At 49.8% G+C, this 27429-nt stretch overlaps 2 protein-coding genes and 1 long non-coding RNA gene across 5 annotated transcripts in view; 1 reads left to right on the top strand and 2 right to left on the bottom strand.

Moving 5' to 3' along the window:
• Positions 1-1737: 1737 nt before the first annotated feature.
• On the top strand, positions 1738-4046 carry TPBGL (trophoblast glycoprotein like). Its single transcript, XM_065678960.1, has 2 exons — positions 1738-3547; positions 3717-4046. Exon 1 carries the CDS (start codon positions 1848-1850, stop codon positions 2922-2924), a length of 1077 nt encoding a protein of 358 aa, XP_065535032.1. The 5' UTR covers positions 1738-1847; the 3' UTR covers positions 2925-3547; positions 3717-4046.
• Positions 3691-9865, bottom strand: LOC136014140 (uncharacterized). The gene is made up of 3 exons (XR_010612516.1): positions 9499-9865; positions 6065-7189; positions 3691-5953 (listed from the first exon to the last, which is right to left on the bottom strand). It is a non-coding gene; the product is annotated as an uncharacterized LOC136014140 (long non-coding RNA).
• A 40-nt stretch (positions 9866-9905) lies between these two features.
• PGM2L1 (phosphoglucomutase 2 like 1) overlaps positions 9906-27429 on the bottom strand; it is a 44225-nt gene continuing 26701 nt past the window's right edge. For 2 of the 3 annotated variants that reach the window (XM_065678957.1, XM_065678958.1), the window contains 9 exons: positions 26476-26669; positions 24989-25178; positions 24673-24770; positions 23456-23636; positions 21529-21622; positions 19870-19999; positions 18471-18660; positions 17407-17540; positions 9906-14244 (listed from right to left, as the gene is read on the bottom strand). In XM_065678957.1, the coding sequence (XP_065535029.1) occupies positions 14142-14244; positions 17407-17540; positions 18471-18660; positions 19870-19999; positions 21529-21622; positions 23456-23636; positions 24673-24770; positions 24989-25178; positions 26476-26669 (1314 nt within the window). In that variant the 3' untranslated portion in view covers positions 9906-14141. Of the gene's footprint in view, positions 14245-15899; positions 15989-17406; positions 17541-18470; positions 18661-19869; positions 20000-21528; positions 21623-23455; positions 23637-24672; positions 24771-24988; positions 25179-26475; positions 26670-27429 lie in introns of all 3 variants that reach the window. The other variant, XM_065678959.1, reaches the window with a different exon arrangement.

The following is a 27429-nucleotide window of genomic DNA, read 5'->3' as shown; positions in this document are numbered from 1 at the left end:
AATGGGATCAATGGGCCCCAAAGTGCTGTTTGGGGGAGAGGAGGGTCCATCCAGGAGCGCACAACCCACATCTGCCTCTCCCCCCTCCTTCAGTGTGAGAGGGGAAACTGCCCCATGCTCAGGTATTTGATGGCACACAATTGTGTGACATCTTCCCAAGTCGGTTCTTCTCCCTCTGCCTCTTCCATGAGCTTCCTTGAGTCCTCTGGCTGCTGGTTGTCACTTTAAATACGGGGGTTGCCCACTTTTGGGGTGGTTGGGGGGCAGCATCCAAAATCTACCCGGTCCCTGCAAAATGCAGGTGGAAGGAATCCCAAGGTGAGGAAGAAGTGGAATCCTCTGGGAAACACGGCAAGGACGAGGAGGAAAATGAAGATTCAACAGAAAATATGCCCAGGATGGAGTTTATTTGATGCGAGCCACGGTTCAGGTCTGGGATTTAGAGGTATTTAGGCACCCAAAAGGGGTCCAGCACCCAAATCCTGCTGCTGACCACGCTGCTCCTCCTGGCTCCAAACACAGCATCACCCCAGCATCCAAAAATCCCATGCCCATCCCAACACCATCCCTCATGGATTTGGGATTGTAATCCCCATGGACAGCCCCCTGGAACGGCAGGGAGACCAAAACAGGCTTTGCAGCAGAGGTAATGCCTTTTATTAGCCCGGCAGATACAACGAAGAGAAAACAAAGCTGGGAGCTCTGCTTTTCCAAGCCGGGCTAATAAAAGCAATGACCTCCCCATCCCTCAGCATCACCCTTCCTGGGAGTGCTGGCATCCCGGCGGCTGGACCTCACTGCTCCCCACAAAGCTGGGAAGGGGATGGGCAACCACAAGGGATGATGCGATCGAGTCCCAGAAAGCAAAAGCAGCGATAACTTGGAGGCAAGCGATGATCCTGCCTGTGCCTGTCTCCAGGCTGCAACGCACAGGGATGCTGTGGGGTGTCCGCCTTGTGGGGACCAGGGCTGGAAGAGGACTGAAAGAGCCCCCTAATCCTCCCTGGGACAGACCCTATCCCTTCCTAGGGCTAGGGTGGGGGGGACCGCAGCAGCCCCCAGCTCCCCCCATGTTGGGACAGGCTCCAAATCCTCACGGGCTTGAAAAGGGATCGGGATGGCCGCAAAACGCTCTCCGGGGCTGGAAGGGACCTGGGACAATTCCCCCCTTCCCAAAGCCTCCCTGGGGATGGAGGGTGACAGGGACAGCCCCAAACCCCTCCCGGGCTTCACGGGGACGGGCTCACCCCCAAACCCTCCCCGGGCTCAAAGGGACAGGGGGACAGTGTCCCCCCGGAGAGTGGAGCGTGTCCCCCCCCTCCCATAGCCCCCACAGCAGCGGGGCACGGGGGGGGCGGCACTTGCGAGCGGGTCGGAACCGAGCCGAGCGGAGCCGAGCCGAGCCGAGCCGAATCGAACCGATCTGTGCCGAGTCAAGCCGTGCCAAGCCGAGCTGAGCTAAGCGGAGCCGCGCCGAGCCGTGCCAAGCCGAACCGAGCCGCGCCCCCCCGACGGCAGCCGCCCGCGGCTCTCCCCCGCCCAGCCCGCAGCGCCAGGCAGCCCAACCCAGCCCCTTCCTCCTCCTCCTCCTCCCCATCCTCCTCCTCCTCCCCTTCCCCCCCCCCCCCCACAACCCCCCCCCCCCCCCAGCCCGATTTGGGCAGCGGCGCGTCCGCTGGTGCCGGCAGAGCCGCCGGGTGCGTGCGCGGCGCCGGAGGCAGCTCAGCCCGGAGGGGGTGCAGGGAGGCAGGTCCGGCCCCCCCCCCCCCGCCTCCATCACCCCCTCCACCCCCCCCCCCACGACACCCCCCGGCCCCCCCCTTCCCCTGCATGCCCGGGCAGCGAGCATGGCCCGCAGGCAGGAGCGGGCAGCGGGCAGCGGGCGCTGGCTGCCCTGGCTGGGGTTCGCTCTCCTGCCGCTGGCCGTGCCCCCCGCCGCCGCCCCCGGGGGCTGCCCGTCCGCCTGTTACTGCGTGGCCACCCCGGAGCAGGTCCAGTGCCGCTACGAGAGGCTGGAGGAGCCGCCGAAGGAGCTGCCGGTCACCGTGCACAACCTCAGCATCGCCGGCAGCAACCTGAGCGTCCTGCCCCGCGCTGCCTTCGCCGCCCGCCCGCTGCCAGACCTCCGCCTGCTCCGCCTGCGCCACGACAACATCCACACCATCGAGGACATGGCCCTGCAAGGGCTGCCCGCGCTGCGCACCCTCGACCTGAGCCACAACCCGCTGCTCTCGGTGGCCGCCGGTGCCTTCGCCGGCGTGCCCCTGCTGCGCACGCTGCAGCTCAACCAAGCGCTCTTGGCCGCCCCGTTGGAGGACCAGCTCGCCCTGGCCATGCGCAACCTCAGCCTGCGGCGCCTGGAGCTGGCGGGCAACGCGCTGCGGGCGCTGCCGGCCTCCCTCTTACCGGCCGGCTTGGAGGAGCTGGACCTGCGCAACAACTCCCTGCAGCGGCTGGTGGCCGCCGAGCTGCGGAGCCTGGATGCTCCGGCCTTGAGGGGCTTGAGGCTCACGTTGGGAGCCAACCCGTTGAGCTGCGACTGTGCCCTGCGCCCGTTCCTGACCTGGCTGCGCTCCGCAGCCGTCGCCCGCGTCCCCGATGCCCGCAGCCTGCGTTGTGCCGCGCCACCGGCGCTGCGCGGGGCCGTCCTGCTGCGCCTGCGGCCCGAGGGGCTCGTGTGTGTGGATGCTGAGGGTGGTGAGCCCGGGAGGCTGGAAACGGCCTCTTACGTCTTCTTCGGCATCGTCCTGGCCCTCATCGGCATCGTGTTCCTCATGGTGCTCTACCTGAACCGCCGTGGCATCAAGCGCTGGCTCCATAACCTCCGCGAGGCTTGTCGTGACCAGATGGAGGGATACCACTACCGCTACGAGCAGGACGCTGATCCACGCTGTGCCAGCGCCGTTGGTACCCCCGGCCTCTGATGGCATCCTCAGTATCCCACCGTCCCTGCTCCGGCATCCGACCACCATGCTGCACCTCGACACCTCTGCTCCTGGCATCCTCCTCACCTCATCCCCATCCCTATCCCTATCCCCATCCCCATCCCTATCCCCATCCCCATCCCTATCCCCATCCCCATCCTCATCGCCCTCCTCATCCCCTTCCCCATTCCCATCCTCATCCTCATCCCCATCCTTCCCATCCCCAACCTCATGCCCATCCCCATCCTTCCCATCCCCAGCCTCATGCCCACCCCCACCCCATTCCCTTCTCCATCCCCATCCCCATCGCCTTGCCATGGCACCACTGAAAACTAGTGTCTGAGGATGAGCCGGCCTCGGGGATGGGTGCTGGGGTGCATCAGAGTGGGGGGCACCCTCCCTGGAGGGCTCTGGACCAGCTCTCCCTGCCCGTGCCCCAGTCGACCCTATCGCACTGATTCCAGCAGCAGAACTGGATCCATTCACCCCATCCCAGTGCCCGTGGGCAGGGGGAAGCACATCCTGATCCCCGCCGCGGGATACCAGCACACGCAGCCCTGATGCTCCCGGGGAGGATTAGGAGCAGCTTCTCATGGTTTCTCCATCGGACTGCGGGATCCACAGTGAGTGTTTGCTTGGCGCATCCCGGGCCATACCTGAAACTGTCCTCCTGGATGTTCCTGGAGCCTGGACTTGACTCTGACCATGTACAGCTCTCTTTCCTATTAGATTTCTATTTGAGAGATGCAAAACTGAATTTCCTGATGCTTTCCCCCTTTTATTTTGCTTCAGACAGAGGAAAACGCTGCATCCGGCCGCTCCCCCTGGGGACCCACGTCCTTTCCCAAGCCCGTTGATCCCTTTCATTTCGGTCAATGACATTCCCAGCTCTTCCCAGGCACAGAACGATGCAGCTGGGGAGGAAACCCCTCCGGCTGCGTGCATGTTCCCCAGCGCAGGCGGGGACAGCCCTTCTCTGACTCTAAGATGTATCCTAGACCAGTGTCAGCACTTTGTAACTCAAACCAAGCGAGCCCGAAGCTCTCGACCTCCTTCACCCGCCTGTGGTTGCTTTAGAAGCTGTTGTATATCCTAGAGCAAATATATCTAAAGCTGCATCCACTCCGTGGTCTATTTTGTATAGGGCTCCTTGCGATGATTCCCGATATCCCCTCGGCTGAGGTGATGCTGATGCTGGAGGAAGGTGCCTGTGGGCTCCTCCGTAGTTTTGCGGCTGCTTGGAAACTCCTTTTCCTGGGTTGGTTTGGTGGGCAGGGATGTGGAGAGGTTTGCGCACAGAGCTCGGGCTCTGCCAGTCCTGATCCTTCCCTGGTAGCGGGGCTGGAGCTTAGGAAAATTATCCAGGTAATGGTTTCCTAAAGGAGCTTTTATCTCCTGGGTGGTTTGGTGCCTGATCCATGCGATAACGGAGTGATGAGAGATGCTGCGAGAGGCAGCGCGGGGCTGCGACCTGCAGCATTCCCAAAATGAATCCGTAGCTTTTGCAACGTGGCACCTTAAAATGCTGAATCTGGGGGGTTAAAACTGAAGTGTTGCATTCGGATGCATCCGTGTTTGCCTTTCTCCGTGCCGGGAGGATGATACAGGAAGCTGGGCAGGGGTGAGGATGGAGGCTGCATCCTTACATCCGTGCTGGACCAGTCCCCGTGTTTGCTCGGTGTTTTGGGATCCCTGGTGCAAGGAGCAAGCAGGAATCCGGTGCGTTGGGCTTGTAAGTGAGGGGTTTGTGGGATTTATGGTCCCTGAGCCTCCGTGTGTGTGTATTCAGCTGCCGGGTGGAAAGCTCTGCCGGGGGAAAGCACAGTGATTCCCATCCCTAGGCTCTGGGAAGGACGTGACCTGGCGCGGGGTCCTTTCCATGTTATCCCTTTGCTTTTCCCCTTTTGCGTTTTGTCCCAGTATCGAGGTGGGCAAACTGGGAAAAGGGAGCTGCTGCAGAGCCATGCGTTTGGGCTGTATTCAGGCAGGGGCATGGCACCAGGAGTCAAACTGAGCGTCCTGGATGCTCTGGGCTGGTCCTGCTGAGCAGGGAGCTGCTTCCCCACCGGAGCTCAGGCCCGATTCATGGGGAAGCCTCAGAGACCCCCATGGCTCAGCTCATCAGAGATGAGCTGCTCCAGCAGAGACTCCCATTTCCTGAGGTTTTCCCCCTATCCTATGCACTGGTGGGCTCCGTCCCCACCTCACCACCCCATGCAATGAGTTATGGGGCAGGTTTGCGGGGAAGGAATCTCAGCCTGCCCCTCACCGCCATCCACTTTCCCACCTCCTCTTTCCTCTTCCCATCCCCACGCAGCCAGAATGAAGCCCCAGAGCAAGAGACAAGGCGATGGGATGAGTTTGCACATCTGGCAGCCACATCTGGCAGAGCACACCATGCCGGGAGCGAACACTGCTGGGCATTGAGGGCTGCCCCGGGCTGCGACTCAACCGGAGCAGCATCAATTCAAGGGGATGATGATGGGAAAGCCTTGAGCTTTAACATCTTGCAGTGAGGAGGGGAAGCAGCTGGAAGGGTTTCATAGAATCATGGAATCCTGGAATGGTTTGGATTGGAAAGCAGCTTAAAGCTCGTCCAGCTCCAACCCCTGCCACGGGCAGGGACCCCTTCCACTGGAGCAGCTCGCTCCAAGCCCTGTCCAACCTGACCTTAAACACGTCCATGGGTTATTTTTGCAGGCAGATGGGTGGTTGTTGGACCAGGAATCAGAGCATCCGGTGCCTGGGGATAGATAATGGGAAGGAAATCGCCTCCAGGCAGGTAGGAAAGTGGCCAAACACATCCAGACCCCAAATCCCTTTGGGAATGGGGGTGGCTGGTGTGGGCAGCTGCTTGCTCCGGCTTTCCCTGGGGTTGAAGGGAAGGTTGTGGTGGGTTTTGGTGTCCAGGGATAAGGATATTCCTCCTTTCCGCAGTGGGATGCTGGGAGCATCATGCTCCCCATCCTCACTGGGTACATTGAGGTTCATGCACCAGCCCTCTCTGGGGAGGCAAAGCCCTGGCAACCCTGTGAAGGTGACATGAGAGTGGTGAGATGTGGTGGCTGGGTGGGCAACCAGCTACGGGAGCTTAATTCTTGTGGCTTGCTGATGTTAATGCTATTCCATACAGCACTTACCCCACGGATGACAGATCAGGAATAGGGAACGTCTGGGTTAGCAAAACAGACTCAAAAGGTGCTGTTGGGTCCCCACAGGCAGCTGCTCTCATGTTTCCATGTGGTCCCTTCCCAAAAAGGGCTCTGAAAGAGGGATATGAACCTCCCAGTGAGCTGTTGCCCGAGAGGAAAATCATCCCGAATGCAATGCAGGATAGAAACAGCATCTGGGATACGAATCAAGCGAAGGATGCTCAGAGCCCTCTGCAGTGGCCAGTCTCCAAAAAAGAGGGAAAACCCCCAAAACTCTCTATTCAAAAGCCCTGCCTCTGAGATACTTATAAGCCACTGATGCTTTGCAGCCCGTGGTCTTTCAGATCTGGTTTTCTTTCTTTCTTTTCCAAAGAAAATCCATGCAGGAGCCAAGCAGTGAGATTTAGACAAGGGGGTGGATGTGGGTGCGGCTGGAGTTGGACCACGCAACCCTGCCTGCATCCATCCATCCATCCACCCATCCTTCCTTCTATCCGTCCTCCCCCTGCACGCATCCCTGTGGGATTTAGGTGCTTGTATTGCTGGACCAGGGTACCTCAGGTGTGTTTTTGCTCAGGTTTAGTGGAAGTCGCTCCGTGGTGCCTGGATGTTGAGCATGGTCTCAGTGCAGAAGAGGCCAAACCTCCCCATGTGGTGATTGCTGCTTGATTTACCAAGTGGAGATACCTGGGCTGAGCATCATCCTGGTCCCTGCTGATGTGGGGCTGCGGTGCCCTGGAGTTTGGGCAGGGAAGGAAATCAGTCTCCCCCTTCCAAGCATGCACAGTGTTAACAACAGGCTCATCCCGGGAAGCTTCACACCAGGTTCCTTCATCCTCATCCTCTGTGAACAGGGATTAAGCAGAGGATCGAAAACTTCTGTGCTTTTCATTTATTCCTTTAGGATGAGGAGGTGGGAACTGTTACCCTCAAGCAGTGGGGAAAGTGAGGCACAAACTGAACCAGCTCCTGCTGTCAGGGAAGGGTTTGGGCACAAAACACACAGAAATGGGGTTCAAACCTCACGAGGTTCACTTAGAACTCGGGGCTCCAAGGCTGTGACGGCTCCTGCTCTGTTTGTCCTTCCCGCAGCTCAAAGGTGGCCCCTGCAGCCTGCCAAGGAGATTGGGATTAAACAGGGTCCCTTCTATGCACCCGGAGTGCTTCCGTTGGCCAGGCTGGGATAATGCTGGAGGTGCAGCATCAGGGAGCTGGGGACCTGTCCCAAGGGAGAAGGGACAGCTTCTCTGGGCACCCTGTGCCAGCGCCTCAGCACCCTCCCAGGGAAGAGCTTCTGCCTAAGAGCTCAGCTCAGTCTCCCCTCGGGCAGGTTCAAGCCATTCCCCTTGGCCTGGCCCTACAGGCCCTTGTCCCAAGCCCCTCTCCAGGTTCCCTGCAGCCCCTTTAGGCACTGGAGCTGCTCTCAGGTCTCCCCTTCAGGAGCCTTCTCTTGCCCAGGCTGCCCCAGCCCAGCTCTCTCAGCCTGGCTCCAGAGCAGAGATCTCCCCATGGATCAGAGATGGGCAGGGGCAGGCCAGGCAGCACGAGGCTGCGATGCTCAAGCAGGGCTGGATGGGAGGTTGCTCCCCACACCCCAAAGGGGCTGACCCCCCCCCCCCCATCCTCATGCCCTCCCTGCCACACAGGTCCGCAGCACGGGGCCACCTCATCCCTCGGGAGCTGGCACAGCACCACTGGGCAGATGGGGAAGGATCTTCCCCCTAATCAGGATTATTTCTCACAATAAACCTGCTCTCCCAGCTGTTTCAAACATGGTTTTGGCACAGTGGGATAGGTGGGATTATGGGATGAGGGAGAAGCTTGCAGGGGGTGGAAGTGATGGGTAACATGGGGATAACATGTTGGTGTCCCTGTGCCACTGAGGTCCAGCTTTTGGGATTAGAGCATCCCTGGGGTGGTTTTGGCCACACATCACCCAACTCATCCATGGTCCTTATTCTGGACACTCACTCAAGTTTTCCTCTATCAAATGCTACTGAGAAATACCTTCTGTTGAGGGACTGGTGTCCCAAAGCCCATCTCTCCTCACCCCATCTCCCATCCAAAGCAGAGTTGGGATCTTATACCCCATAGGGATAAAACAGCTTCTGGCCATAGCTGCCCATGATGATCCCTATCAGCCAGTTTTAGGGCATCTTTTAGAGAGCCGGGATGAGCAGGATCATCCCAGGACAGAGCAGTGCTGGTCCCTCACCCTGCATAAGGATGCACGGGCACCCGCTGAGCTGCTCCGTCCTCCCAGCACGTTCCTAAGCACTCGCACTGACATTTACAGATCCCTATTTTTAGATGATCATCAGCATCATTCCTAATTGGTGAAGCTCCTCAGCCTCAGAGGACACAGCCTCAGCCCGATGGAGACAAAACCAGCCCCTTCCCTACAGGTCCTTCCCCCTCCTGTGGTTTTATACTGGTAGGACTGGTCCTATGGTCAATAGTGAGACATTAGAGCTGCTCACAGCTCCGTTCATTCACCCCTTACCCAGACCTTCCTGCTTCAACGGATGCCCTTGAGAAGGACTTTTCTGTGGTAGCTTTTGGGGGAATTTTCCATGTTCTTCTAAAAGAGGAGCCAAAAATAATCTCTAGAATGGGCAAGTAAAGAACCTGCACCCCAAACCCATGGGGATGCTGCTTTTGCATGGACAGGATGGGCCCTTGTGTTCCCCAAACCTATGGAGATGCTGCTCTGCATGTGCAGAATGGTCCCCCGTGTCCTCAGTCCATGAGGATGCTGCTCTGTGTGGGCAGGATGGACCCCTGAACCTCCAAAACCCATGAAGATGCTGCTCTGCATGGGCAGAATGGGCCCCTGTGTTCCCTAAGCCCATGGAGATGCTGCTCTGCAAGGGCAGGATACACCCATGAGACTCCAAGCCCATGAAGATGCTGCTCTGCATGGGTAGGATGGGCCCTTGTGTCCTCAACCCAAGGAAATGCTGCTCTGTGTGGGCAGGATGGACCCCTGAACCTCCAAAACCCATGAAGATGCTGCTCTGCATGGGCAGGATGGGCCCCTGTGTTCCCTAAGCCCATGGAGATGCTGCTCTGCAAGGGCAGGATACACCCATGAGACCCCAAGCCCATGGAGATGCTGCTCTGCATGGGTAGGATGGGCCCTTGTGTCCTCAACCCAAGGAGATGCTGTTCTGTGTGGGCAGGATGGACCTATGGGACCCCAAACCCATGGAGATGCTGCTTTCCACCACCCCAGAGGGACAGGCTTCCAGAGCAGCTTCCAGCCCTCCCCTTTGAGATGCCCACAGCAGCAGCCTCAGAGGGGGCTTCCGTGCACCACCTGCAGCCATCTGACAGCTCAGCCTTGGGAGGAGAGAGGAGCTGGGGACCACAAGCAGCCCAGGAGTTGCTGCTCAGGAGACAGGGGCTGGATTTGGCCTTACCACTGGGCTTGGGGGTGGTGTTTCCCTTCCTTGCTCCATGCCTCAGTTTCCCTTTAACATTGAGTGTGAGAAGGCCGTGAAGGCTCCAGCAGAAAGAGATCTTCTGGGGCAGAGGGACCAGCAAGAGGATGCTGGGACTCCCTTGGTGGGACTCCCTGGAGCTGAAGCCTGCCCTTTGGGTGGGTACTGCCTCTGGGTTGGATGCTGTTGGACACAGCATCCTGGTGTGAGAGGAGAGATCTCACCCAGCATCATCAGGACTTCAGGGAAGCTCCTTCAGGGAATGCTGCTGGTCGTGGCGCATCACTGTCAGTGTTCCTCCTAACCCAAGGCAGGAACAGTTCCCCATCAGCTCAGCTTTTGGGCTGCCAGCATCTGACTGAAGGAGACAGAAGAAACATGCAGGATTGCTACTACGAAGAGAAGATTTTATTACTTGTAACACTTCATTGAGCTGAATCCACAGAGCAACACACAGAAACGGTTCAGGAAAAGTGCAAATTCCCACTCTGTAGTTGGAGTATTCCTGGGTTTACAGAACAGGCACTGGGTAAACAAGAGCACAGATCCAGAACTGCCCAGGAGTCGAGACAAGGAGAACGATGCAACTTCAGATACTTCAATCACCTCTGTACAAAGCTACTCAGGAGCAAAGGGGAGGATGGGGAATGTCCTGGGTCTTTAACCAACAAGGCATCACCATGCAAACAGCCCCAACTCTTACTTGGGGAAGAGGGCAAAAAGGGGGGAGGACAAAATGAAGTGATGACAATATTGGTATTCAGATTAAAGAGAACATCCAAGTGCTTTCCAAAGCAGACCGCATGTTCCACCATGTCCCGTATGATAGAAACCATCATTCCGCTTCTCCCTCAATACTCCCTTTAATAAAACAGGAGGTGAAATCCCCAATGCTTTGGGAGCCACACAGAGCAGGGACACAAAGTGCTTCCCGAGTACTCCTACACCATGGATAACACCAGGGATCTCACCACACGGGCATCCTCCAACAGGAGATACGGGAGCAGCGCAAGATCACCAAGCACCACCCAAGGCAGGTAAAGGAGGCCAGGCAGTGATACTGGGTGCTGTAACTCACCTCAACATCTGAAACACATTGAATTCTAGTTCTCAGTTTACTTTGTGGATGACAGAAACAAGTATTTCCCCTCCTCAGAAGGAAGAGGTGGGTATTTATTGTTAAGGAAACGAGGAGACCTCCTCAGGCAAAACCCCAGCCCAAGGGAACCTGTCTCCTTGTAAGTGCATCCTGCTGGGTGCAAGGGAAGTGAAGGGCAAGTGATGCAAGACTGACCCACCATTTGGATGGGCACCAGGACACAAAGCAGGGGCTACAAGACTTTCGGCTACAGCTCAAGCTGTGCCTGAAGCTTCCAGTCAAACTCACCCTGTGTTAAACACGCACCCTCCTCCTCCTCTTCCATGCAGGAGTCGAGATTCACTCGTGCTGTGGCAGGAAGCATCCTCTAGAGGTGCAGGAAGAGACCCATGAATAGCACCTGAAGGTATTTAAGCCACACACTGGACACTGTATCACAACCAGAATAAAACTCTCAGCTAAAAGCTCTGTATTGTAGAGGTCCAACCCTGCCTGGCAGCCCTGTGCTTACAGATGTCCTGTCTTAGAGCCAGGGAACCAACTTCATCATGTATCTGAGTGAGACAGAGATTAAACCCGTCACATCAAGAAGGGGAAGGGCAAACCTGAGCCCTCCTAACTTCAACAAATGCTAAACCCAAGGCATTGCTGTACAAGAACAGTTAAAGCCAGTGACCGGCTGCAGACCAACCTCTGAAGAGGCATATTTTAACTGGAAGCTCCTAATAAGCATCATCCACAGTGTACTTTGATCTGCTATCTGCTTCCTACTCAAGTCGGGAAAGCCTTTGTTCTTATCTGGAAAGTAGTAAAGAAGAGCTGACAACTGAAAGACGGTTGTGCACAAGCCCAACAAACTCCAACACGATGCAGAACAAAGTCAGAAGTAAGATAACTACACAACTTCACATAATAGCAGGGAAGCGAGATCAGAGGCAGGAGATAAAGGAGGAGTTCCACAAACGGAACAGTATAAATATATCAAACAGTTCAAATACAGTAGGAAAACAATGGTAGCAGCAGCTTAAAACCAGCAATAGCTATTATACCCTTAAATACATTCAACACGTTGTGCCTGTTGCTGTCATTCCCGAAGCACTACTACATCTCTAACTCACTGCTCGAATCTATGGACGAGAAGAATTCCAGGTACTAAACTCCCTGTATTTGCCTTTATTATTAAAGATATTTAAACTATGAACAGTTACCAACTTCTAAGAATGCTGACTGGAAAACATAAGCACAATTTGCTTCCATACTGCATTTATAACACTTGTCTACTGATAGAAAGCAGATCCCTGGGGGAAGATGCAGGTTCCTGCTCTTTGCAGAAGCATCAACGTAACTCAAGACATAACTCCTAATGCTAACTGCTACAATACACACAGAGCTGGCCTTACCACACACACACTATGCTTTTTGAAGTGTTTACCTTTGTTCAAACTTAGGTTCCAAGCCATTTGTTCTCTGTTACTAAAAGGCTATTGAAGAATGAACCAAATCCACCCAAGCCTTTACTCTGCTGCCACTGAAGGAATGATGAGTCCTCCTTCAACTTCATGCAGCTGGGATCCAGATCTGCACCTCTTTGTGAAAGCTGAAGCCAAAGCAGCAGCAGTCAGAAGTACCTTCACACCTCCTGACACCTACCAAGCACTGTACAACAACATGAGGATACCCTAAGTGTAAATGCTTTCACCCCATTCCCCCCCCCCATCAGTCAAATATACAGTCAAAGAAAACCAACCAAGTTTTTTGGCATTAGATACATTTCACCCCATTGCAGAACAATCTGGAAGCATTTCCTCTGAAAGTAATAAATAAATACCAGTGGCCGACACGACTTTGTGCAACACAGACCTCCTGCAGCACATGTACATTCATATACAGCAAAAATACTTCTCCACGGTTATAGTGCAAAGCTGCTGTCAGCATGAAATACCCAACATGAACCTCTGGTGCTCTTTGGAGCTGTGTAAATGTGACACACACAAACCCACTGCCCAATCCTGCGGCATCCAGCTGTAAGGGTATAATAAGAGAGAGGACAAACGGAGGGATTTAACAATAGTGGCAAGACAAGAGCTTTAAATTAAGTGCACCTTAGGTTCTTCTCACATAACCTTCAACAGAGCCCTTAAGAGTTGAGGTTATCTATTTCTTTTACTGTGAAGTGATAGCAGGGAGATATCCAGAACATACTGACTTTATTCTGGAGCCTTCTATAGCCATTTAGGACACATTAACAAATACTACTCTCAGTTAATCAACACCCAGTTTTCCTTGAAGCACTGCTTCAGTTAAAGTACCTTTCATGGCTTTTCTGTGCCAAAACGTGGCGTTTGCTTTCTGAAATCCTAGATATATCCATGAGAACTTCCGTACTGGCCTATTTCCTGGGGGGAAAAAGGGATGAGCTGTACCATTTTACTCAAGCAAATGCAGGAAACAGATGGGAAGTTGTTAGAAATATGCCTTGAAAGAGGAAAAAAATCATACTTGCAACTGCTGTTGTAACAGAAATTAGCTTACAAGGTACCACAAAAAGTAATGGCTTAGTAACTAGAAAAGAAAATATGATGGTGTCTGGGTCTCACCTGCATGTCCACTCCTTTTGTAATACACAGACAATGGGAATTCAAGCCATAAACCCCCCAAAAAGTCACCAACTGGAATTTTCAGTCAAAGTTACTGGATTTCTGACACCTTTACTAAAAGGTTTAAGGTCTCTTTCTCCCTTCAGGGCCATGGGCTAAAAGAAAGCAGTTGCAAAGTCGTTTAAATGGGCAATTTAACCAGGGAATGAGTAAGTCTCTATCCCTCTGGAAGCACTGTGTAATCCAAACCCAGGCTGCAAGCGGAGCTCTGTGTGGTGCCACTACTGTTACACCGTTGAGTAAATAAGATACACACAGGAAAGTTACAGCGCACCAAGAGCACCTTGAACAACAGAAAGTTACTTCAGGAGCTGAAAAAGGTCATACTGAACAACTTGCCTAAACAAGGAATGCAAAGCACTGGACTCTACTTCCACTTGTTGGGAAATGAAGAGCTGTCATGATACCTACACTCACACACAACAGCTAGGAAGAAACAGGCTTCTTTGTCAGGCTGGAGCAATTGCTTCCTTTAAGTGACTCTCTGATTATAAAGCCTTTTCACACAAAAGCTATTTGGTACCTGAAATGAGTTGAAGACATGATCTAGTGGTTAAGATCTGTCTTAAACCTATGAGGGCAGTTCATTTGCATTGGTGCAGGTTAACCAAGTCTTTTGGTCAAAAGGATAGAGAACTGTAGTAAGACATTCCATCCTTTCCTGTCACCTCCTCTCCTTATCCCAATTTGCTTTTCCAATTTTCTTTTGGTGAAAAGCCTGACAAAAGAATGCTCCTTTATAGAATAAAACCATAGCTGTTTAACACACACACACACACACACACACACACAAACTGAGTTGTGTTCTTGGTTCCTTTGTGACACAGGGCAGAGGGTCACTGCTCTGAACACCAGGGCCAGCAGATCTAAGCCGAGCGCCAGATCAGTCCATTCTTATCAGGTTCAAGGAAATTCTCAATCAAAGCTTCAATCAGCTTCTGTAGTTCTTCTTCCAGCACGTTTCTGTCACTAGACAAGAGAACAAGATGGTGTCAGAGGTTTGATACACACCAAGCATCCATTTACAACCTGAAAAGCAGGATCTGATGGTGATGGAGCTGTTATGCTTCCTACCAGCATCACAGTGTAGAGACTCCAACCTTCTCACTTCAACCAGTACTTTTCCATTGGGACTATTGCAATATCAATTTAAATTCACTTAATTAAACTAAAATTAATCGCCACTAGAGGGCTCCAGGGTCGCAAAGGGGACACGACAACTCCTAACTGCAAAACCAATGCAACCCTGGTCAGACACAGAGTGTAAATGGGTTTAAAAGCAAGAATGAGCTACCAAGAGGAGGTAGAAACCCCATATTTTCCTCCACACAGCATCCAGATGCCCATCTTGGGCGACATGGTCGAGGCTGAGGTGTCCCTGCTTATAGCAGGGGGTAATGGAACTGGATGATCTTAAGGTCCTTTCCAAACCAAACCACTCTATGATTCTATGACCTAGGGTTTCTGATTGTATTTTGGCTAAAGAGCCATTTAGGAGGACTGAGTAATCAAGGCAAAGTGTCATGGCTCAGAAGAGGACACTGTAATGTGCTGATCCTTACCCTATTTAAATGCCCAGACATTCATTTGATCCACATGCACTAATGCATTGCAAAACTGCTTTAAAAATGCATAACCCTATGCCAGAAGTCTCAGTGGAAGGAGAGGAACTCGGCCTGGTTTTAACAGAGAATAGGCAAAACAGGCTTATTTACATCTGCTTGCTTCATTTGTAGAACTGAGAATCCATCACTGCACTTCAGGTCACCACTTCCTTTTAAAGAAACCACCCCAAAATGCTGTTGTTAAACTGACTTTCCGGAGGTTCAGCTCTTAAGAATAATCAATAAAGAGCAACTCAGAATATTAGCGATGCTGTTACAGAAAAGGATGCCTTTGGAGGTTCCTACAGGCCACTTTATGCCTTGAACCAGGGAAGCTTGAGAGCTTTTCAATTTAGAATCATAGAATCATTTAGGTTGGAAAAGACCTCTAAGACCATTAAGTCCAGCCATTAACCCAGCACTACCAAGGCCACCACTAACCCACGTCCCTAAGTGCCACATCTATTCATGTGTTAAATACCTCCAGGGCCGGTGCCTGCAGCCCTGCCCTGGGCAGCCTGTTCCAATGCCTGAGCACCCTCTGGGGCAGGAATTGTTCCTCAGCTCCATCTAAACCTGCCCTGGGGCAACTTGAGGCCGGTTCCTCTTGTCCCATCCCTTGCTCCTTGGGAGCAGAGCCCAGCCCCTCCTGGCTCCATCCTCCTGCCAGGCACTTGTAGGGAGCCATCAGGTCCCCCCTGAGCCTTCTCTTCTCCATCTGAACCCCCCAGGTCCCTCAGCCCTTCCCCATCACACTTGGGGTCCAGGCCCTGCACCAGCTCCATTCCCTTCTCTGGCCCCGCTCCAGCCCCTCAATGTCTCTCTTGTAGTGAGGGGCCCAGAGCTGAACACAGGATTCGAGGGGCGGCCTCAACAGTGCCCAGTGCAGGGGCACAATCCCTGCCCTGGCCCTGCTGCACAAGCCAGGATGCTGTTGGCCATTTCCATGTTCCTGATCATAATGGCCATTAACCACAGGTAGTAACTAAAATTAAATGTCAATGTACTTTTCTGACTTACCAGAATGAACGGCAGCAGAAGCTCAAATGATGCATTAAAGCATCCTCAAGTCTGTTGTTTCTCTCTCCACTACTCTTCTCTGGCCTTCACTTGTGTTAAGATAAGGTTAAAGACAGCATTTCTAGCATTTATTTCTCCTTTTTTGGTGCAGCTTTTTACCCTAAATATACCCTGCCTTTTCTTTCACCAAATGGTATGTTGCCCACTCCCAGGTTCACGGAAACATGTTCTAACTGAAGTGAGAATTGCCATACCCACATAAGAAGTGCTTTCACATGCCACATGATCAGAAAGCTCTCTGACTGAATAAATAACAAGGTTCTAGCAAAAGCTGCCACTCAAACTTGGATGTAGAATTACCAGGTCCCTGACCAGCTGTTATTCCATGGTCAATTCAGAACAACTAAAAGCATGATGCAAAATATAGGTTGTACCTGTGCTGATGCCCTTCGTGTAGTTCTTCCCTGCGAGGGTGCTGAGGCGCTGGCACAGGGTGCCCAGAGAAGCTGTGGCTGCCCCATCCTTGGCAGTGCTCAAGGCCAGGTTGGACACAGGGGCTTGGAGCAAGCTGCTCCAGTGGAAGGGGTCCCTGCCCATGGCAGGGGTTGGGACTGGATAAGCTCTAAGGCCCCTTACACCCAAACCAGTCTGTGGTTCTATGATTCTATATATAGCAATAAACCACCATTTAAAGAATACTTCAGCACTCTGTGGAAAACTGCCTAGGCATGGATTTGTGTATCCCCTCACATGCGCGTTTTCCAAGCAAGGGCTATCTACCACTTGCAATCTATCCACTGACTGCCTAAATCTGACCAAAACATTCAGTGATAAAGCCATGCTCAGCCTGAATTCCTGCCAATAAGTAGAAAGAAATACCAAATCAGAGGCCCCTTTATATTATTTCTATTCTCTGCTCCACAGGAATGTTGGAATAAGAGTCTAAAAGGGGGGATACTCCTGCAATTCAGGTTAGGAATTCAGTTCAAGAGCTGCTTCTCTCCATTAGCTAGACCGAGAAGCTAGGCTCATGTACACTCCTGATTTCAGTGGTGCAAACACACCCGGTATTTGCACCCATCTTTTAAACTGGAAATAGCTTAATCCAGGTGGCTGTCAAAACAGGACAGACCTCTACTATTATTCCAGTAGCTCAGAGCAACACAGATTCCCAAATGCAACAGGAATTCACCAGGGTTTAAGCAACGTGCCAGCAGCAGCACTTAATCACTCTTTAATTTGAAGTGAATGAGGAATTGGGTTAATAAATGAGTCTCCTCATGCAGCAGACGCCAAAAATTCAGTTCTTTGTCTTATCCACTACAGAGGGGATCCCTTAGGAGCAGGAATGTGTATCACTGGTGACTTTAACAGGCTGGAACAGTCAGTGCGGCTCAGGTCTCCAAGAAGGTAGCATAGGAATCGCCCACCAGGCAGGGGATTGGCTCCTTTCTCCTGACTTTCATCCCAAATGCATGTTGCAGTGTGCATGCAGCCCTCTGCTTACCTCTGCTCTGGCAGCGCGCACATCTCTGCGTAGTACTTGATCTTTGGTTCTGTCCCACTTGTCCGCAGGGTGGCAACGCAACCATTTTGGAAGGTAAAAGTGATCATCTGACTGCTTTTACTCACTGGCAGCACCTACAAAACCAACATCATCTTATTACACACGACCCAACTTCCACAAAAGGGGGTGATTTTATGTTTGGCTGGTGTTAACTACAACATTCAGTACGTACAAAGCTAAATAGACATGCTGGAATCCCCTCCCGTATACATCCACCAGCCAATGCAAGACAAGAACAAGTCATTTCAGTCTGATGAGACTCAGTATTTAAGGATAACAGAACTGCCTCTTGCTCCAGCTGGAATTCCAACATCTGGAAGCCTGCTAGACAGCTGCAGAGTTGCAGAACACTGAGCTCACTTCAACTAATAAAATCAATTCATTTGTTATATGAAAATAAGTTAATATTTCTTTTCTTATAGTACTTATTAATACTTATAAGTCTACTCTGCTCTTGCAAGATCCTATTTGTGACACTGTGTGCAGTAGTGGTGTCCCCAACATAAGGAGGGGATGGAGCTGTTGGAGCAAGTCCAGACGAGGCCACGAGCACAATCAGGGGCTGGAGCAGCTCCTGGACGGAGCCAGGCTGAGAACATTGGGGTTGCTCAGCCTGGAGCAGAGAAGCTGCGTGGAGACCTCAGAGCAGCTTCCAGTGTCTGAAGGGGGCTACAAGGATGCTGGGGAGGGACTCTTCATCAGGGACCACAGTGATAGGAAAAGGAGCGATGGGTTCAAACTGAAACAGGGGCAATTCAGGTTGGAGATAAGGCAGAAGCTCTTCCCTGTGAGGGTGCTGAGGCGCTGGCCCAGGGTGCCCAGAGAAGCTGTGGCTGCCCCATCCCTGGCAGTGCTCAAGGCCAGGTTGGACACAGGGGCTTGGAGCAAGCTGCTCCAGTGGAAGGGGTCCCTGCTCGTGGCAGAGGTTGGAACTGGATGATCTTAAGGTCCTTTCCAACCCAAACTATTCCACGCTTCTCCCGCAAAAGCCCTTCATAACTCACCGATATCTTATTTGGCTGGCTGCTGTCATAGCCAGTGGTGACATCTCGCACATGTAAAATATTGTAAATGCCACAAAGTTTGGGATAAGACTGAGAACCATCAAAGTTCCGAAGTCTCTCAAATATCCTTTTGATAGTAGGAGGATCATAGCACAAGAAATAGGAAGTCTTGGATATGTGGTATCCATACCTACAAGCAGATGAACATTTTCGGTTACAAGATTCAGTTTTCTTAACATTTAGTAACTAAAGAAAGCACCTGTGTGGAAAAGCAATACAAGAATGCAGTTGTCACAGCTGTGGGAACAGGTATTTATAGGCAAATGGTTGGACTATGAAGGAGATTTTGCTGCATTACTCAGATCATCTTCAGCTATTTTATAAACTCAAGCATAGGTTTGAGTTCCAAAGAAATAAAAGCAAAAGAAATAAAATCCAGTCATTTGGCTAGGAAGCCTTCAGGAAATTAGTACCCAGTATCATTCCCACACCATCAAAACTTGTCTGCCATAGCCATAACAACAGATTATTTCAACAGCCTCTGAGGAAGGTGAGTGATGAGTCCATCCAAGTTGAAACTCCTACCCTGAATCAGACCTAAGCTAAGTGCTCACCAGGTGCTGGGCTGGCAGGATATTAGGCACAAGTTCTTCCCCATGAGGGTGCTGAGGCGCTGGCACAGGGTGCCCAGAGAAGCTGTGGCTGCCCCATCCCTGGCAGTGCTCAAGGCCAGGTTGGACACAGGGGCTTGGAGCAAGCTGCTCCAGTGGAAGGGGTCCCTGCCCGTGGCAGGGGGTTGGAATGGGATGAGCTTTAAGGTCCCTTCCAACCCAAACCAGTCTGGGATTCTATGATTTGCTGTAACTGTGCTGCCAGTTCCATTACAACACAGGAACTTCTGATGATCATCAGGGTTTATCACAAGAAATGACTTAATTCTGACATACCCATGCTCCTCATTTTGTTGCAGGGAACTGCCTGGAGCTACTGAACACAAGCCACTCCTTTAACCCCTGTTCTAATAAGAATCTCTGCAAGAGCAGCACGTAACAATCCCCAGACTGTGTTTAAGTCTAAATGGTGTTTCAAGAGAGGCACACAGAGCACAACTAAGATACAGCTACACACCAGAAGATAACAAGTGACATAGTGTGAATCTAATGAGTTTGATCTGGTGGATCTATAATGCAAAATTCTTTCACAGTAGGAAAGGCCTCTTTAGTCCTTTGGGAGATAGAGCATTTAAGTAGTATCTGTAATACTGGAGACTGCAGTTCATCATAGCATCACAAAAAACCAGCTTGCAATGAGAAAACAGCTGAGGGATGCATTAAAAAGATTCATTATTCCCAGTTCCTAAACAGTGAAGTGGAACATACTAATGGGAAATACAACTTACGTTTCATATATCTCAATGAGTTTCTGTGCTAGCGAGAGGTTCTTGCCCTCCAGGTAGGCTGCCATCTCAGCTATGACCACAGCTGCACTTACACCATCTTTATCCAACACTGATGTGCCACACATGAAACCTAGAAATCAAATTGATCATGAGAAAAGTAATCTGAGATACTACTACACTGATTTACTTTATTGGCTTTTTAACCTTCTTCCTGCAAAAGAATATTGGCCAATATACATAAACTGGTTTTATCACTGCATATGCATTCCCCTTGTCTAAGAAAGCTAAATTAATTTAGGATTGAAGGGCTGGAAAGATACGTGCTCTAATCAATTCAGTCCAGATCAATAACAGCTGCTCTCTGAGGAGTTCTCTCACAGTACAGTGCTAACCATAAAAAGAAGCTTGATTTGTGCAAGCACATCAATACTGCAAAGAGTCTTGTCAGTAATTAGAATCAATCAAGAGATATAGCCTTGGTAACCCCCAAATCAGTGCTCCTCACAAACGCCAGGATGCTTTCTTTGTGAAGGGATGCATGAGCAAGATCTTAACTCAGTCTGGTTTAAAAGCTGCTCTAATTTTATGAAAGAAACTGGCATGGACACAAACCCTCTTCAGTGTGTGCTTCAGGCTTCCAGTGCCCAAAGGGGCTACAGGAAAGCTGGAGAGGGGCTTTGGACAAGGGCCTGTAGGGCCAGGCCAAGGGGAATGGCTTGAACCTGCCCGAGGGGAGACTGAGATGAGCTCTTAGGCAGAAGCTCTTCCCTGGGAGGGTGCTGAGGCGCTGGCACAGGGTGCCCAGAGAAGCTGTGGCTGCCCCATCCCTGGCAGTGCTCAAGGCCAGGCTGGACACAGGGGCTTGGAGCAAGCTGCTCCAGTGGAAGGGGTCCCTGCCTGTGCTTGGGGTTGGAACGGGATGAGCTTTAACATCCCTTTCAACCCAAACCATGCTGTGATTCTACAATTCATTTTCAAATACCATATTATACATGAATATGATGTCCCAAAAGCTGCCATCTATCCTAAGTGAAGAATTCCCAGAGCCAAAACATTCACTACACAGTTCTCCATGGGTAAGTGGTGTCAGCAAGATTACCAAGATAGAGTGCTCCAGTCAAGGTCAGCAGGAATAGTCACACACTTCCATAAGGTATGTAATGCTATTCCTGCACAAGTCTGGATTCCTCTTGTATTGTATGAGGGGACAGTGTACAGCTCCTGAAGGTGCTGCAGTACCACTGTGATGGGGAGTGTGACCAAAGCAAACCTCCTCCCTGTTCCACAGAGCCCCTCGTAGCGAGTCCTCACTGAGAGGACCTGGGAGATATTAAACTGATTAAGAACAGATCCTGTGCTTCACCTCAGCTAAATGACCACACAACAACAGTCATTTGGCTCTGGCATCTCAGGACTTTCAAGCTGTACCAGACGAGGCTCGTATCAGGAAACTGCACAAGTACAATGCCAGAATCAGAGATTCATGTATTATTTATCATGATAGTTGGCAAATTGATTTGATGAGAGCAAAATATCAATACCAGTAACTACACGAACAGAAATAAAGTGCTTTTGATTTGTTTCATAGCTAAGACCACTTCTTTTTAGTCACATTTACCCACACTTCTCAACATTTTAAAATGATATGAATGTATTTACCAATAGACTCTTCAAATGCAAACAGAACTTCCTTCCCATTATCTAGGAGATTTTTTACTCTACTTCCAATCCACTTAAATCCAGGGAGTGTTTCCTGAAACAGAAAAGATAAAGAGTGCATTAAATATATATTTTCAATTTAGTTTCAAGTCAAAGAAGTGTATCCACTATTCCCATCACTTTTGGGCTGCTTCAGATAAGGGAGCAAGCCATAAAAGAGAAAGGGGGAAAGACATAAAAGTGAAAGGGGAGAAAAACATAAAGGAGAAAGGGGGAAAAAAAAATCTCTTCAGTTTAGATGATAAATCTAAGGCAAAGAGTCACTGGATAACGTTTTAGTAGGGAATACTCAACTAGGACATGAGTATCAAATCAAGGAGTAAGTGTGCTTGAGAGACCACGGTTCAGTCTGAGGTCAGAAATGATCTTCCATGGTGGTTATCAGGTGAGACAGCAGCATAAAGTTACTCAAAAGTTCTAGAAATACAAGCAGCAATTTGGGGTGATGGAGGGAATCAGCAGTCAGAATCTCAGACGCAGTCCTTCTTGGAGAAAAGGAAGGTGCAAGAAGGGAAGGATTTAGAGGAGGTGTTCTGTAACTTCCTCATCCTTTTTTCAGTTAAATGTGTTCCTTTCCACAAAAGGAAAGGTATTTCGAGAGATAAAGCGATCCACTACAAGGCAGCAACATCCAACCTGCCTGAATACGGAATGTCCTCCCATGAGGGTGCTGAGGCACTGGCAGAGGGTACCCAGAGAAGCTGTGGCTGCCCCATCCCTGGCAGTGTTCAAGGCCAGGTTGGACACAGGGGCTTGGAGCAAGCTGCTCCAGTGGAAGGGGTCCCTGCCCCTGGCAGGGGGTTGGAACTGGATGAGCTTTAAGCTCCTCCAGATCCAACCCAAACCAGTCTGGGATTCTATGATGAAACATATCTGGCCAGTCACTCAAAATGCATTTCACTGTTACTTTCCAGTTTACTTTTTAGTTCCTTGTTGTTTGGCAAAATATTTTTTCCTACTACACATGGCTTTAATTTAGACACGTATTAAAAACAAGCCCTGGATCTTTGCGTGTTTGTGCTAAGCTCTAGAGCACTTAAGTCTCTTATGAGAGTCTCTGACATCAGAGCAAGTACTTAATTTGAATACAGGAAGTAAAATACAGTCACTGGGGACAGCCCCATTTCCTCTTTTACTAAGTCCTTCACAAAACTACATCAAAGATCTGAACAAAAGAGTTCCTTTGTCTGTCACAATCTGAAGTAAAACCTATTGTAACCTGGGCACCTGAAGGAACATGGTGTAACCTCTAAGTGCTTGTTACAAAGCCATCAGAAAGCATTCCATTTTTGTAGGAAACACTGAGTTGCACAACTTTCACTCTCTTGCACAGAGGAATTTACCTCTAGGGAAATAACCATGACAAAAGTATTCCTATTTTATGTAAGTTAGGGTTTAACTTGTGTCACCTCTTACAGCCTCCTTGCAGGTGAGTTGAGAAATTAATTTGATTTAAATTCAGGGTAATTCTTTCAAGAAAAATCAGGAAAATGTCCTTAAATCTCACAGTCTGCGTTCACTGTAACGTGCATTGAGAAATGCTGCAGATGTAGTAAATGCTCCATACCTGGGAGCGCTCAAGGCCAGGTTGGACAGAGCTTTAGGTGATGTGGTCTATTGAGAGGCATCCCTGCCCATGGCAGGGGGTTTGGAACTGGATTATTTTAAGGTCCTTTCCAACCCAAACCATTCTATGATTCTACGTGGAAATCAGGCCTGTTCAGGTAAATGCATAAAAACTCCAAGCCAAAAGACTGGAAGTCATCTATTTCTCCATTTCATAAAGTCAGAAGAGGAGGGAGCTAGATGGAGAACGTGGCAATGAGATTTTACTCTGCCAAGACGGCCTCATAAACCCCACACTTACTTCAAAGTGAAATCCTTCTTTAAGTGCAATTGCCCTCAAAATCTTTGAGGACACTGTGGTCGCCAACATGTAAATGTTCTTCACATCAGCATCTTCGGAGCAGTTTTCCTTCCAGCATGAGAACATCCACCACCCAAACAAAGCTGCTAGCTCATTGCCAGTGAACACCTTCCAGCACCCACTGCAGACAGGATATAAATGTTAGTGCTCATTCAAGGTTTCCCAGGAGCATCCACACAGGGGGAGATGCTTGTGCAGGCACTGCAACAGGAATCTGAGTGCACTACTGATAAGCTGCTCTACACAAAGCCACCATATTAACAGGACTTCACATTTCTCACATATCAATGATTTACAAACAAGCCCAGTGCATTCTGTTAGCAAGTAAAGATACCAAATAAGTATCTTTACTGTCAGCTTTAGAATAGCTTAGACTTTTTTAGCTTATCAAACAGGAGTGTAGCAATCTATACAGCCAATACTTGACAGGCCAAGGGGGAATGGCTTTAAACTGAAGGAGAGGAGGTAGGTTTAGGTTGGATATAAGAAGAAGCTGTTCCCTGTGAGAGTGCTGAGGTGTTGGCAAAGGGTGCCCAGAGAAGCTGTGGCTGCCCCATCCCTGGCAGTGTTCAAGGCCAGGCTGGACACAGGGGCTTGGAGCAAGCTGCTCCAGTGGAAGGTGTCCTTGCCCGTGGCAGGGATTGGAGCTGGAGGAGCTTTAAGCTCCCTTCCAACCCATTCCATGATTCTATACACTGCAGTCAGGTGTATTGCAGACAGCTACTTACACAATGATCAGAATTTTGGCCTGTCAGTGGAAGAAAAATAGTTTCCATTCAATATGAAGCAGCCAGGGAAAAACAAAGAAACATAAAACCCCCAATAGCTACAGTCCCAAGGCAGAATGTTTGCCTAACAGAAGTGAAAACACAGTAACAACAAGATTTTGCTGTCTTCAGTAACCACTGAACAGTTTAATTTGGCCTTTTACTGTAACATGAATAGATCTGGTGAATGCTCCATCCCTGGCAGTGTTCACAGCCAGGTTTGATGGGCCTTGATCAACCTGGTCTAGTAGGCAGCAACCCCCCACGGCAGGGGGTTGGAACTGGATGAGGTCCCTCCCAACCCAAACCAGTCTGGGATTTTATGACATTCTGTGCCTTTTCACTACTACTTCTGCAGAAAGAGATAAAAGAAACGATTCCACCACTTACTTCTCCTGCTGTTCTGCCACTGCTAGTCTATCTGCATCTGGATCAGTGGCCACTACTACTTTAGCACTTTCCTTCTCTGCAAGCCTCAGTGACAACTCCTGGTGGGAGAAGAGGGATGGGAAGAACAAAATCACAAGAGCGAATAAACCCAGTCTTCCTACTTAGATTTATTACATGCATATGTAATCTCATACAGATTGTCCACTGTATTAACTGAAAGCCAGGTACTCCCTGTTCTCTTCCTTGAGTTTTCAACACTATCATACCCAAACAGAGGAAAGCTCATAGAAATCTGATGAAATAGAAATAAAAATACCAGCACACATTCCCCTTCTTCAGGATTTGGGCATTTGACAGTGGAGAAGTCTGGATCTGGATCTTTTTGTTCAGGTACTGGAATGGGAGGCTGGAAGCCAAATGCTTTGAAAGCCAACTGCACGTAGTCATGTCCAACTCCATGAAAAGAGGTATGAACAAACTTCAGAGTTGTTTGCACATTCAGCTCCCTGAGGAGGAAAGAAGAATTTCAGGAAGATTTTAGTTATTTAACAAGATTCCTTTCATGTGGGAAAGCAAAAGCAAAAGAAAATGCAGTTACACTTTGTACCGTTCTGCTGATTCCTGCATTAATTTCAAAGGAAAAGCGCTCATTTGGAGTTTCACTAGAAATTGCTGGTTGAAAGCTTCTTCCTCTGGAAAATGAGATATTCACCTTCTGCTGAATCAGCTGAAAGTCTCCCAAGAATGAACTGTTGGTTTCTGCGTCAACCTCCAGCTCTCCCACTACCCTGAGGATCTTAACTCTGGCTCTGCTCTACCTACATTATTATTCATCCTCCTTTCATTCTCTTCTGCCCCAGCCAACCTTTACACTTCATCTTCTCACCTCTATTCCACACATGGTACACTTTGTTGTGAATTGCATTGGGTGATCTTCCTTAGCATGAGCAGTAATGGGAAGCTGAAGTTGCTGGAGCCTTAGGCTACAAGCAGGTAACTCCCACCTAAAGCTGAACTGAGTTTACAACCTGTGCTTATTTCTGCAAAGGAAAGCCTTAACCCCAGTGCAAACTGGAAGGTAAAGGAGTTGCATCCATTAGGAAGGCGCACCAGAGGTAAGATAACATCTATGGCCCGTCTGGAGACAAGGAAAGAACCCGATGATGGATGAACTTTTGTCCTGGGTCCCTCCCTGGAGGCACCCACCTCAAGCTGCTCCTATTTCTGCATCACTCAGTTATTAAATGAGTTCTCTAAGTATCAGACACCTGGTATTTTGCTGTGGGAAACCTGAGGCCAAGAACTTTCTCTCACAACCTCACTTCTAGTCCGTATTTCTCTTTGAGCACATTCATTTGTATCAAATGGTTCACATCAGGGTGCATTCCTGTAGCACAGTGCCCAAAAGTCGGGTTCTTCATTAGCAAGTATGATTTAGGCCTAATCATGGTGACCACTTAATCAGAGGAGAGATGGGGTAAGACAGAATGGGGAGAGGACCAGGAATTATTGCCCACATTGTGCAGAGCAATGGCCTCAAGCAGACAGTGATGTCTGTGGCAGGGGAGCACCCAACTTCTGTGAACCATAAAGACACATCAAGTCCTGGTTTGAGACAATAAAAATCACTACAAGCAGGTCTGAAACTATTACAGTTTGGGAAGACAGCCCAATCCCTATGGCCAAGTGAACAGTGTATCTGTATGGCAGCACTGCACGCTTTATTATTGAAGTCAGTTTTCCACATGGAACTCAAAGCTCCCTTAAAACCATCATTTAAGTACATTTTGCTTTATCCAATACCTGTAGTAACAGATCTTTTTCAGGTCCTCCATGTAACAGTCACAGATTTTCTTCAGAGGATCCTGTCTAAGGGGACTGGTATCTACTAGATTCTCATTCCAAGAGCCATTCCATGGTTCAGCACACTCTTCTATACACTTGATGATTTCCTTATCATGAGGGGAGGTGATCTGTGCTCCATTTTCCCAGTACACCTGGTGGAAGTTTAAAACAAGACAGTTTATTCACAAAGATTAACTTGATAAATTCTTTCAGCCATAGGATTCTGCTGACTTCCTGCTCCTTGAAGTCAGACAGGAAAGGATAATATCAGACTGGCCTGATCCTCCAAAGTCATGTGGAATCACAGTTCAGCATTCCAGTCGTGCAACAACACAACCTGGTTTCCCAAAAGCTGGTATTCAACTATAATGACTGAAACCATGAGGACGTGAGAAACCAAAACTGGGCGCTTAGAGGGCAGAGTGTTGTGCAAACTGAACAGAAACAATCCATTACCTTCCCTCATCGTCTGGCATTCCTTTTGTAAAGAGACACAACTTGGGATGGAAACTGAAGCCAAGCAGATAAGCAGTGTGCCAAGGTACATGGTTTTCTGTAACTGAACAACTGGAGACACTGTGAAACCCTGAACTATGAAAAGTCTTTGTTAAAGAATGATTTAGATGCCAGTTTTCCCACAGTGGGTTGCCAATAGCATGGCTGAGTTCACAGAGCAGATCAATTTGTCTCTCTTTACTGTCACAAACCCCACAGGTACTCAGTGCCTTTGAAACTATGGCTTGGTCATGTTTGGTTAAAATTGCCCAAAGCCTTTAGAAGCTGCTGGATTCATAGAAGAAATAGTGACAGATAAAACAATTCATGTGGAAGACTAGGATAAAATCCAATATCCTGACATAAGTGCTTTGTATCAGAGACACAAACATAAGAGCTTTTTGATAAATGAAACAC

Source organism: Lathamus discolor, chromosome 4, assembly GCF_037157495.1.
Source record: "Lathamus discolor isolate bLatDis1 chromosome 4, bLatDis1.hap1, whole genome shotgun sequence".
NCBI lineage: Eukaryota > Metazoa > Chordata > Aves > Psittaciformes > Psittacidae > Lathamus > Lathamus discolor.
Note: the sequence above shows the minus strand (reverse complement) of the source record. Positions and strands in the feature narration are given on the sequence as shown.

Bases quoted from the DNA above. Each gene is read 5' to 3' on its own strand.
- TPBGL (XM_065678960.1), top strand. From the start codon at position 1,848: ATGGCCCGCAGGCAGGAGCGGGCAGCGGGCAGCGGGCGCTGGCTGCCC.